Consider the following 11,142-nt stretch of genomic DNA (forward strand, 5'->3'; position numbering starts at 1 on the left):
TGGTTTCTCTGCACCCCCCACCCCTCACCATGTCCACGAGGGCCACATAGAGGAAGACCCCGGCAGTGACCCCAAACACCCAGGGAGTGAGGGGGACAGGGCCCAGGCTGAGCCCCACCCCCAGGGCTGCGCCCCCCAGCCCCAGGACTCCAGACACCAGGCTCAGCAGGAGCAGCTGCCGGAAGGGCAGCCCAGCCTGGAGCAGCATGGCGAAGTCACCTGTGCAGAGAGGGGACAGGGCAGCAGGGAGTTAAGCCCGGGCCACCCCTTGCCCATGTCACCCCCCAGCCTCCACGTTCCACCGCTTTCTGGAGTCAACCTCACTCCACTCCGGCCATTCCTACCCAGTTCGTGGGGCAGCTCGTGGCAGAAGACCGCTACAGTGGTGCTGAGGCCGCTGGAGAAGCCATCAGAGAAGGCAGCCCCTGGGTGGGCAAGATGGGAGGTGGGCAGTCTGGAAGAGGGGTCTTCCCAGAGGCAGTAGGGCCCCTGCCCCCCACCCACTTCCTGGCAGCCCTCTCCCAACCCCACCCAGTAACTAGAGGCCCACCCTCTCAGTAACCTCCCACCCTCCGTTCCCTTTCCCACACACCTATGGCCAGCCCATCAGTGAGGTTGTGCAGACCGTCTCCCAGGAGGACCATCCATGTGATGTTGGTGCCACCACCACCCTCGTACCCGTGACTGTGGCCTTGGTGCCCAGGAGGGGCTGGGACGGTTGGGGGCTGGCTGTCCTGCTCCCTTGGTCTCTGAGCCCCTGGCTCTGCAGGAAGGAGGACAAAAGCCATGTTGGCGGACGCAAGTGAGCTGGGACCCGGGGCCCGCTCCTCATGTTATCTGGTCACCTGGAGCTGCCTGCAGTGGCTGAAGGGCCACCCCACTGCCATCCTCCACGTCCAGGTTTGGAGTTCTGAGGTCCTTTCTTTTCTGCCCGCAGCATCTCTGAAACGGGAGGGCATCCTTCCTGATGGAGGAGGCAGCAGAGCCAGGGGGCAGGGAGAGCCCGGGCTGCCGGCTGCGAAAATGACACTGGTTCCACCTCTGGCACTTGGGGATGTTCCCTGGCCTCTGCTCTCTTCCCAGGTTGGCACCCCTCTGGAATTGGGTGCCCTGAACTCGTTGCCCTGAACTCAGGAGAGGAGCCCATTTGGCTGGAAGTCCTGGGTCTGTGCTGACGAGCCCGAACCCGCTCCCTGCTGGCCATCAGGCCCCGCACAGTCAGGCAGACGTCAGAGCCAGGAGCACTCGGCCCCTCACCTCCCGGCTCGAGTGGGCAGTTCTTGGCTAGCACTCTGGGCTCGGCAGGAAGAGGACAACAGGGTGTCACTCACTGGCTTGCGCCCTCGACGCCGCAAGAGCCCTAGCACATTCTCCAGGATGAAGAGCAGGAAAAGACCGCCAAGCACCGACCGTCCCGGGCCCAGGTCCTCCTCTGGCCGCCCGCCAGCTCCACCATGCTGCCCTCCTTGCGCCTGATGGAGAGGCGGTCAAGGGCAGACTCCAGAAGCCCCCCGTGCCCGACAACACCCCTCTCCTGAGGTGGCGGAGGGGGCTGGCGCACCTTCACCCACACTCCCTACCAGAAGGCAACTGTGGGCTGAGGCTGGGGTGGGAGAGAGGCTGTCCCGTGACTGGGGACACTGGGGCAGGGGGCAGGGAAGGGGCTTCACGTACGTGTGGCAGCAGGTGCAGCAGCGCATCCCCACAAAGAGTGCCCACGGCCACAGCCCCCAGGAAGCCCAGCAGGGGCCGCAGCAGACGAGGTCCCAGGAGCCGCAGCAGCAGCAGGGAGAGGGGTGCAGGTAGGCTGAGCAGCAGGACTGCCAGGGTGCTATGAATCAGGGCTGCACAAAATCGGGCTGGAGTCAGGTGGAGCCAGAGGGACACCTCAAAGGTGGGGTGGGGCAGAGAAATGCTGCAAGGGGAGGCAGGACCCCAGTGAACCCCCTTCCTTGGCTTGAGACCCACTCCCCCCAGGATTCACGTGCCCCACCCCCCACTCCCACTCTCACCCACTGACCAGATAGTAGATCCCCTGGGGGGGTTGGAGCTGGGGCCCCGATGCAGACACGGCTGTCAATCTGATAAAGCAGGGCTGGACACAGCAGTGCAAACTGACGAGGAGTGAGAGGAGCAGCAGGGCTCAAGCCAAAATTGACCAGCAGCTGGGAGCCATTCAGACACTGGGGAGGGAGAGTTGGAGGATAGGTACCAGGGAATTGCTGAGACCTGTGACTCAGATCTGGAATGTCGGCCCTTCCGTTGCATGAACTCCTGGGTCTTTTCCAGGGTCCCCTTCACTCACACTGCCAGGTGCATCAGGGACTCAGGACAGTTATAATCAGCATTTAATTATTAGTAAATATTCAAACCAAAGCAAATAATTCAATTCAGTGCAAATTGGGTGCTAGTGAGCACTGCCACCATCTCCCTCTCTCCGTAGCTCTGGTGTCTCATTAATTTGGTGATGATGGTCAAACAACTAGAGCCCTCCCTTCCAGAATCTTAGAAGGGAGAAGAACCCTAAAGTGCCATGCAAACCTCCTCTCAACAGCCCTGACACTTATTCCACAGCCTTGGATCAAGTGCTTCCCATGATGGGGCACTCACCCTCACCAGGTCTGTTTCAGGGCTGGGTTTGGCTGCCCTCTGGTGTATGTGGAACACGTTCACTGACTTTCTGGATGATGATAGCCATCTACCCGCTGCAGTCCTCCTCTCCAGGTAACCAGCCCCAGATCCCACCCTGGGCTGCTTCTCTGGATTCTCTGCTTTGCCAAGTGTGGCCTCTAAACCCAGTCTTAGAGCTTGGGGCCGTGTGTTTACCTACTGTGAGCACAGGGGAACATATTTCTCTACTGGAATAACATACCCTAAGATCACACCTGGATTTTTTTTTAAGTAGCCATTTAAAATTACTGAGTCCTCAAACATTTCAGGCAATCTAAATCCCGTGGCTCCTATCCCCTCAGGAGATCATCAGACTCACATCCTCATTCAGATGGTCAGCCAGTGAATGGTCCAGCAGCAGAAGTCTGTGAAAGAGGCCTAGGCCTGAGGGGCCTGGCCCATGGGGTGGTCCTGGGGCCTCTGTCTCTGCCAGGTCACCCCACCCCGAGGGGTCCAGAGGCAGCCCTGCCCAGACATCCACACTCAGCTCGGGGTCCTGCGGCCTAGAGTGAATGGGATGGCAGGTCAGGCTCCCTTATGTTCTCTTACAAAGGGGCCTGGAAAGGACACAACAAATCAGGGTCTGAAAAACGTGTAATTCCAGGAACCTGATGTTAAGAAGGCAGAGCTAGGCAGCCGGAGGAGACTCCTCTCAGTAGGGAAGAGCTAGGGTGTGACACTTTGGGTGGGGGGAGATGGATGTACCTGTGTGTGGAATTGTCTCCAGCTGGGGATGCACCCCGACCAGCAGGAGGCCCGTGGTGTCCCAGGCGAAGGGCCTGAACTCGGCCTAGTCCCAGGCTGTGGAGGAGCCTGGCTAGGCCCCCTGCGGTCAGCGTCCCATTCTCCCCATACAGACCAAACAACTGGGCCAGGTAATGGTTCTGTTCCTGCTCAGCAGGCCCCAGGTAGGGGGCTGAGCCCTCCACCCGGCCCAAGGCCACCCACACACACAGGCCAGCCAGCAGGTGACTCATTGGGGGCCCCATTACTCGGGGGACAGGCTTAGAGGCTCTGGTTCCGGCTTCTATTCCCCCTGGTGCAACATCCTGAGGACTGTGCCCTGGAAGAACAAGGAGGAAGGGGCTGGGGCTCCTGCCATAAGCCTGCACTCCTCATACCACCCCCCAACCCAATACAGCAGCAGCCCCACTCGCTCACCCTTCCCCCGCTTTGCCTCCTTCTGAGCAGCCTCTTGTTTACCAGTTCCTAGAGCAAGCACTTTTCCTGACCCAGAACAATCCCTTCACCCGATCCAGAGCTGCCCAGCCCCTGTCCCTCCCATGTCCCCCAGAGCCCAACCCTCAACCTCACCCCACCTCTCTTATACTCCCTCAATCCCCAAGGCCTCACCCCCACTGGCGGTGTGAGAGCCATCACCTCAGGTCCCCATGAGGCCTGGCTGTGGGCACTGAAAGGTTCCTGAGTTATGGAGGGGAGCCACGCTCAGTCTCTAGCTGCCCAGGTAAGTTGGAGGCCACGTCAGATAGAAAGCCAGGATGGCCAAGCCCCCGCCCCTAGCCCACCTGCCTGGGGGTGGGGCCAGGGGAGGTGCCAGAGTGGGAAGATTCACATCAGAGGAGTTAATGGTTCACTGGTCTCTGGGGTGGGGGTCAAAGGTCAGTCTCGGTTGGGCCCCCGAGTAGGGAGGGGCCACCCTCTGCCCCTGGAAAAGCCACATGGCCAAGGACAGCCTGGGCCTGGCCTTTTCTTCTAAATAATTTACACACACCCCCAAGCCAGTCGGTACCATCTTAGCCTCTCGCTGCCTAAATTGCCACCCCACCTACCTTACATATGGCATTGGGCTTCATTCAGCTCCAACCCCCATGCCCCATGCCCCATGCCCCATGCCCACATTCCCTGGAAAGTTGGCCCCAGATGTCCCTAAGCTGGAGAGGAGGGTAAAAAGGCAGATGAATGGCAACCCGAGATGCATGGGGAAGAAATTGTTTTTAGCAATTCCTCATTCCAGAAGAGAAAGAGCCAGAACTCAGGGAATCATGACCAAGAAAGGGGACGCTCTGGTGGGAGGAGGAAAGGAGTGTCCAGGCCCTCTGCAAACGTCTGACCTGGCTTTAAGTTGGGGAGCACAGTCTGAGCTGGGTGGTTGGTCCAGGGGGTGGAGGTTGGCATTACCTGACAGCAGCAAACAGGGACACCAGAGGAAGGGGGACGCCGTCTTCTTGGTTCCAGCTGTGGGGGGTAGGCAGGCAGGTGGACAAGGGTCACCCGCAGGGAGGGGGCGGGGGAGGAGCGCCACCTTAAAGGAGCAGGCTCTGCTTCTCCCCTCCCTCTCCTAGGGACACCCCAGCTGCCGATCTCTTCATTTTCCCATGGAAAGCAAAGGAGTCCAGTACAGAGTGGTAACATTTATTAGGAAGGAGAGATTCAACTAGACTTCCACATCACACACTCAAGAAACAGACTAACTGTCGTTTCTAAGCAGGAAGGAGGGGAGGCACAGAGCCCTGAACCCCAGGAGACAGGCAGCTTCAGCTGGATGAGGAGGGGAGAGTGGGCTGAGGGTGGAGAAAGGCCACTGCTCACCCACCCTCCAGTGAAGTTTAGTGGCTAAAACACATCTACCCCCTGGCCCCCCAGAGACGGCCAGCCCAGGAGAAAGCTGTGTTCTCTAGCAGACGCTTGGCTTATGGCTGGTGGCGGAAAGGAGGAAAGTATCGCTATCTCTTGCTGCTCCTCCGGGTTTCTTTGCCATTACTGACAGCATTGCTGGAGGGGCCGGGGGGGGCGGCAGGTGTGTGGTTGGGCTGGCTTCTGGTAATTCGGGTGCTGGGGGGGTGGGAGGGAGTGTGAGGCGGGTGCGGGCCACCACCAGAACTTGGTGGGGCACTCAGTCCATTCCCGTTCTGGCTCTCAGAGGCTAATTGTGGGAGAAAGAGGAGAAACACAGGAATCAGAAAACGAAGGCAGGCAGGCGTTCATCCCCAAGACCTCCCTGCAGCTCCGGCTGACAGAACAGTCTCCACCAAGTACAACTGCACATTTAAGGCTGTGTGACCAAATGCAAAGAATGTGAGTTTTAGGAAGGGGCCCCAGAGAAGAGGCAATCATTTTGACAGTTGCTACATGAACCATTGTATATTTTCTTAAAAAAAAAAAAAAAAAACAAAAACTGGCTGCACCTCACAGCTTGTGGTATCTTACTTAGTTCCCTGACCAGGGATTGAACCTGGGCCCTCAGCAGTGAGAGCGAGGAGTCCTAATCACTGGGCTGCGAGGGAATCCCTATTTTTTCTTTTTTATTCATCTCTGTCATTAGGAGTCACACCTAGCTGTTTAGTTCTAGGCTCAAGGACCACCGACAAAATAGCTCTTGACCAAAACTGACTGTAAAACTGAAGAATCACTGGGAAGGGAAGTTTGCGTTAAAATTTAAGAATGATCTTGAAAGGAAGAAAAAAGTGTGGTGTGTATCACAATGAATCACATTCATTTGAGAAAATATAAACAAGCAAAAAAAAAAAAACTATTATACATACTCACACCCCCAAAATGATAGACAACACTTTTGTGTATGTTTTCAGTGTTTAATCCTTGAACTACCTTAGCTGTGAAAGCCACCATCACCACACTTAGCACAGTGTTATTATTAACATAACCATCATTTGTGGGACTATTTCCTGCATGGACTTCAAGCTCCTAAAGACAAGTGCTGTGTTTTTTCCCTGTATTCCTCATCTATAAATGCTTGTTAAATGAAGATAGATGCCTGCCTCTCACATACACAAGGCACCATGAACCCTAACCATACCCCTGCTGATCCAGCAGACAAAGGTATCTGCAGCCAAAATTTAAGAATAAAGCTCTTTCCTTAATTCACAGAAATAATTAGGAGAGTATGTAGAAAGTAACTGTTTTTATGCCATACATTTTTTTCTTTAAAATCTTCTGTACCTATTAGCAGAGGACAAAGCAAATAAACATGTAGCAAATGAGTATGAGGGGGCAAACAGGCTTAAATGTATCTTATTTAAAATATTTTTGTAAATGATGGAGTTATAGAGACCAGAGAATATGTAACTGTCATTTTCAGTTGAAAATATGGATGCTTTACTTTTTATGGTGGAATTAAATGTTGTTATTTCATGGTGCTTCCAAAAAAACACCATGACCTTAGGTGGTTCTAATGCAGGTGAGGAAACCACGGTAACTGAGGATGCAGACACAGACTGAGGAACGCCAGAGGCAGCCCGAAGCCTAGTGTCACTGGGAGAAACGTAAGGCATGGATCCGAGGCAAGAGAGCCAAACATCCAGGAATAGTAGCATCAGCTGGGAGATGACCCAGGAGAAAAGAACAGTAAAAAAATAGGTTTCTAAGGAAAAGCCAAGGGAAGAAGGGAGTGATGTTGGTGAGTGACTCTAATTAAAAGTTGATGATCTACAGGAGGACAAACTCTCAAGAGACCAAAAGCAAGGGCTTCTGAGTTGGAAGAACCATAATCCCGAGGGCCAAGGCCTAGGAGCAGGGCCTTAAATTTCAAGAGTGGCAACCCTAAACAGAAACTGGGCTTAAAGTGGTGCAGTACGGACTCTATGCGGAGTCATGTAAGTAACAGTGTATCAGAACTGATACTGAATCAAAATAGGCAAGGGTGGGAAATGCCAAGTTTCTGCCAAAGGAGAAGCAGAGAGGAAGGAGCTAGAATGAAAGAGGGCAGTCTGCAGAGAAACTGCTCTCATTTTTGGCTCTGAGTGTTAGTGGCAAAAGGGAGCTCTATCAGTGATAGAAACATATCCCCAAATGTTTTCACCTGAGGGACTTGCAAAAGAACGGGAAGAGGGACTTCCCTGGTGGTCCAGTGGTTAAGAATTTGCCTGCCAATGCAGGGGACATAGGTTTGATCCCTGGTCAGGGTACTAACATCTCACATGCCGCGGGGGCAACTGAGCCCACACACCACAAGGAAGATCCTGTGTGATGCAACTAAGACCTGACATAACCAAGTAAATAAATATACAAACACTTATTTAAAAAAAAAAGAATTGGGGTGGAAAAGGCTATAATCACAGAAAAGAGATTTGGAAAAGGGATGAAGGCAATGCATCTCTCCAGGCTGGGGAGATTAGGGAAACTAGGAGGGCTAGTGAATGGAAGAGAACACATTTACCTGGAGAAGTAGCAGGGGGTCCAGTGGTAGGCTGGGGAGCCGCAGGGCCACTGTCGTTCTGCACCTGGAGGCACAAATGACATATTCAGACTGTACTCTCTGCCAGGCTTCTTGGCCTGACCTGCCCTCCTTCCCCACATCACAGTCATGGGACCCACCGTCTTGTTGGGTGCCTGCTGGGCGCTGTATTCGGGGTTTGGCTCACTGAAGTTAGGAACCTCAGAATAAACCATACAGAATCTGCAAGAGGAGAAAGTGGCAAAGCCTCAGGCCCATCCCCTGGAAACCTCAGAAAGGTCCAGGTTCCGAACATGGAATGCACAGCCTCATGCTGCCTCCTGCAAAACACAAACTTCTTTCCTTCACCTGTGCTTCTACTTTCCCAAGATAGCACTTACTCTCCAATCTTCTGAAGATCACCCCCACGGCCAGTGTACAATGTCAGACAACCTTTGAACACTGATGCGTACCTGAGGGGGTACAAAAAGCAGGATTCAGAGTTACAGAAAAGGCCCTTGAATAACCAGAAATCATCTGATGGCTTACCCTTTGGTGAGCCGGATAATATCCCCAGGCTGGATTAGGTTGCCCACGTCATCCCAGACAGAGATATTGATGCTGCCAGTTTTGTCGGCCACTTTGCAGGTCCGAACCTCGTGCCCGTCCTTTGTCTTGGTCACTCGGCCTGGAGGAAATAGACCAATGGGGTGGGGGTGGTCAAATAAATAGGGGTGGTGATGATCAGAGGGATGAAGTCTAGATATTGGCAGAGTGAGGTTTATAAACACGGCAAAGCCAAATCCCTGGGGCAGGGAGGAGCCAGCACCATGGAGAGGGCCCTGAGTGGGAAAAGGCCCGGAGGCACTGGAGGCTTGGATCTGGCAAGAGTTCCCTCCATCTACCCTACACTCGACTACAACTCTCCGGGCGGGGGCTAGGAGAGAGACTGGACGTAAGCAGCGTCTTGGGGTGCGCCCTGCCATTCTGGGTGCAAGTTAAGAATGGTTCTCCCCAACCCCGAGAGCCTATGCAGGGGGCCCGCCGCCCCAGCAGAGCCACCTGTCTCCAGCACAATGAAGATGAGGTTCAGATTCTTGAGCCCGGGCTTGATATCCTTCACGAAGGTCTCCGTCGTCATGCTGCCTGAGCCTCAGCACCCCACTAGAAGGGGGGAAAGGGGATGAAGGTTCAATGCATGGACCTTCCCATGTCCACTTCGCAAGGCCTATCTACCACACTAGGCTGGTCAGGCAGCCCTAAACCATCTAACTCTTCTGAAAGGGTAGAAACGAACTTCCCCGTGGGCCTCCCAACTTCAAGATCAGAATTTGGGTCTCTGGACAGGCTGCTTCGGGGCTGGAAGTCCCCCCTCCCCCGATGCTCTTTCAGTCTCAAGTCCCGAAGTGGGGAAGCCGACGGAAACCGGGGCAGAGAACCTGATGCAGAGCCAAGGAATGGAATCTCACTCGCCACACCTTCCCGAACCCTCATCTGGACAATCCGGGACTCAGTCCTTCCTCTCCCCCAACCCACAGCCTACCACCCACCCAGCCAGCCCGCCGGACTGTGCAAGCCGCCGAGTCGCCCGCAGGGGGAGCCAAAGGTCCCCAGGCCGCCGGATGCGGACCAATGGAACGAAGGAGTAAGAACATTCCCGGAAGTTTTCCCCGGCTGGCCTCCTCCAGCCAATCAGCACTGCCCCAGCTCCCCCCCTGCGTCCCGCCGCGGGTCCCCACCCGGCCAATCGGGATTCGAGATTCACGCGCCGCGAAAGGGGTGGGATTTTAGGTATTAAAGGAGGGTTGACCGCGCAAAGAATAATAAAGACCACCAGGGGGCGCCTCAGGTCCCAATTTTCCTCCACTTGACTAGGCGCAAGAACCAAGATACTCTTTCTCCAAAATTTTCTCCTAGTCGTGAGACAGTGGAAATAGGACCAAAGGTTTTTTGGAATCCAGCGGACAAAAGCATAAAAACAAGCTCATCACTTCACTTTTTTACTCGACAGTTCTTAAATATGTGATTCCATTTTGCAGACGAGAAGCAGCAGTGTCTAGTACACAACAAGCAGTCTCCTCTTCTCCAACTGCTCTAACCCTCATCGTTATTTCTGACTTGGGGCCCTCAAGTTTAATGCAGTAACCAGCTTGGTCAAGATCTCTGGAAAAAGTAGCATTCACACCAGAGACAGACAATTGGCAGCCTCACTCCTTACCCCTTGGAAATAATGGAATCTGGGGCTCAGAGAGCCCCAGTTCCTCTCACAGTCCGAAAGGCAACTGTTCCTGAAGTACTCAATCCCTAGACCTCAGGATTCTGAGGACTAAAAAGAAGAGGCCTGAACCTTTAGTTCCCTTTGAGACTTGATACATAGTCTACAAAATGTAGCTAGCTCTGTAGTATTCCGTATAAACCAATTATATATACAAACAATGTACATACATGTGCGTTACTATTTGCCTAGCGAACATCGGTAAAAAAAAATACTGCTTATTATCAGATTAGCCTAAGAGGCCATGCAATTGTAATGCCTTGGTTTGCTTAATCAATCCCTTACCTTCTTCTAGAGGGCTTTAGGCTCCACCTTGACTTTCCTCGGAGCTCAAGTTCTTTCCCGCCCACACCCCCAGCCACAGTGTTGTACCTTAAGGAAAGCAAACCACAACCCGGGAAGAGGGACATTTTTATCTCCCTTCTGTCCCCTGATGTGTTTCAGGCAACTATACGAGTGCTCCGAAGGCCGACGTAAATACGGCGGGAGTGAGACTGGGAGGGAAGCGGGCAACCATAGATCAAAGTTTTCCGGTCAGACACTCCCCAATTCCCCACCCAGTGGTCGCCTTGTTGACTACATATCCACTCCCATGACTATGAGTCATAAGATCAGGAGGCTCCGGGATGCTGACCACGGCTCTGGAAACGGGAGAGGGGCCGGGGAGACGGCAGGTCACTGCAGGCCAGCCTACTATCGACGATCTCGCACCAAGTCGCATCAGCTTTAGAGCACGAACACGTGCACCCCTCCAAAGCGAAGCCTCGCGCTCCTGGAGAATCAGCCTCCTGCTCAGCCCCTGATGGTCACGCTGGGAACATAGAGTCCTCCCTCCCAAATGGCTATCTAGTTCTCCCTGGGACCATAAAGACTTCCGGTCTAGAGCGGAGGCCTGGCTAGCCTTCACTCTCCTCGTTGGCTGCTCGTGGTTTCTAGTCCAGGACCGAGTTAAACAAGGAGGCGGAGTTTGGTGACGGGCTTCCGCCGGGTTGCGTAGCAGCGGTGGGCGGGGCAAAGGTTCTGTCCCACACGGCGGAGAGTGGTCGGAACCCTCTCGCGTCTTCTT

The 11,142-nt window shown here is 54.2% G+C and overlaps 1 protein-coding gene across 5 annotated transcripts in view; it reads right to left on the reverse strand.

Moving 5' to 3' along the window:
• SLC39A5 (solute carrier family 39 member 5) overlaps nt 1-11,142 on the reverse strand; it is a 47,095-nt gene that overhangs the window by 456 nt on the left and 35,497 nt on the right. Inside the window, exons 1-16 of one of the 5 annotated variants that reach the window (XM_068970269.1) lie at nt 10,711-10,893; nt 8,864-8,965; nt 8,351-8,489; nt 8,203-8,274; nt 7,963-8,044; nt 7,805-7,868; nt 4,810-4,866; nt 3,376-3,733; nt 2,990-3,173; nt 2,021-2,183; nt 1,675-1,844; nt 1,332-1,472; nt 846-942; nt 593-763; nt 345-425; nt 29-219 (exon numbers count right to left, since the gene is read on the reverse strand). In XM_068970269.1, the coding sequence (XP_068826370.1) occupies nt 29-219; nt 345-425; nt 593-763; nt 846-942; nt 1,332-1,472; nt 1,675-1,844; nt 2,021-2,183; nt 2,990-3,173; nt 3,376-3,733; nt 4,810-4,866; nt 7,805-7,868; nt 7,963-8,044; nt 8,203-8,274; nt 8,351-8,489; nt 8,864-8,942 (2,049 nt within the window). In that variant the 5' untranslated portion in view covers nt 8,943-8,965; nt 10,711-10,893. Of the gene's footprint in view, nt 1-28; nt 220-344; nt 426-592; nt 764-845; nt 943-1,331; nt 1,473-1,674; nt 1,845-2,020; nt 2,184-2,989; nt 3,174-3,375; nt 3,734-4,023; nt 4,143-4,809; nt 4,867-7,804; nt 7,869-7,962; nt 8,045-8,202; nt 8,275-8,350; nt 8,490-8,863; nt 8,966-9,240; nt 9,349-10,361; nt 10,585-10,710; nt 10,894-11,142 lie in introns of those variants that run through there. The other 4 variants (XM_068970270.1, XM_068970268.1, XM_068970271.1 and 1 more) reach the window with 4 other exon arrangements.

This window comes from Capricornis sumatraensis, chromosome 4 (assembly GCF_032405125.1).
Source record: "Capricornis sumatraensis isolate serow.1 chromosome 4, serow.2, whole genome shotgun sequence".
Lineage (NCBI taxonomy): Eukaryota > Metazoa > Chordata > Mammalia > Artiodactyla > Bovidae > Capricornis > Capricornis sumatraensis.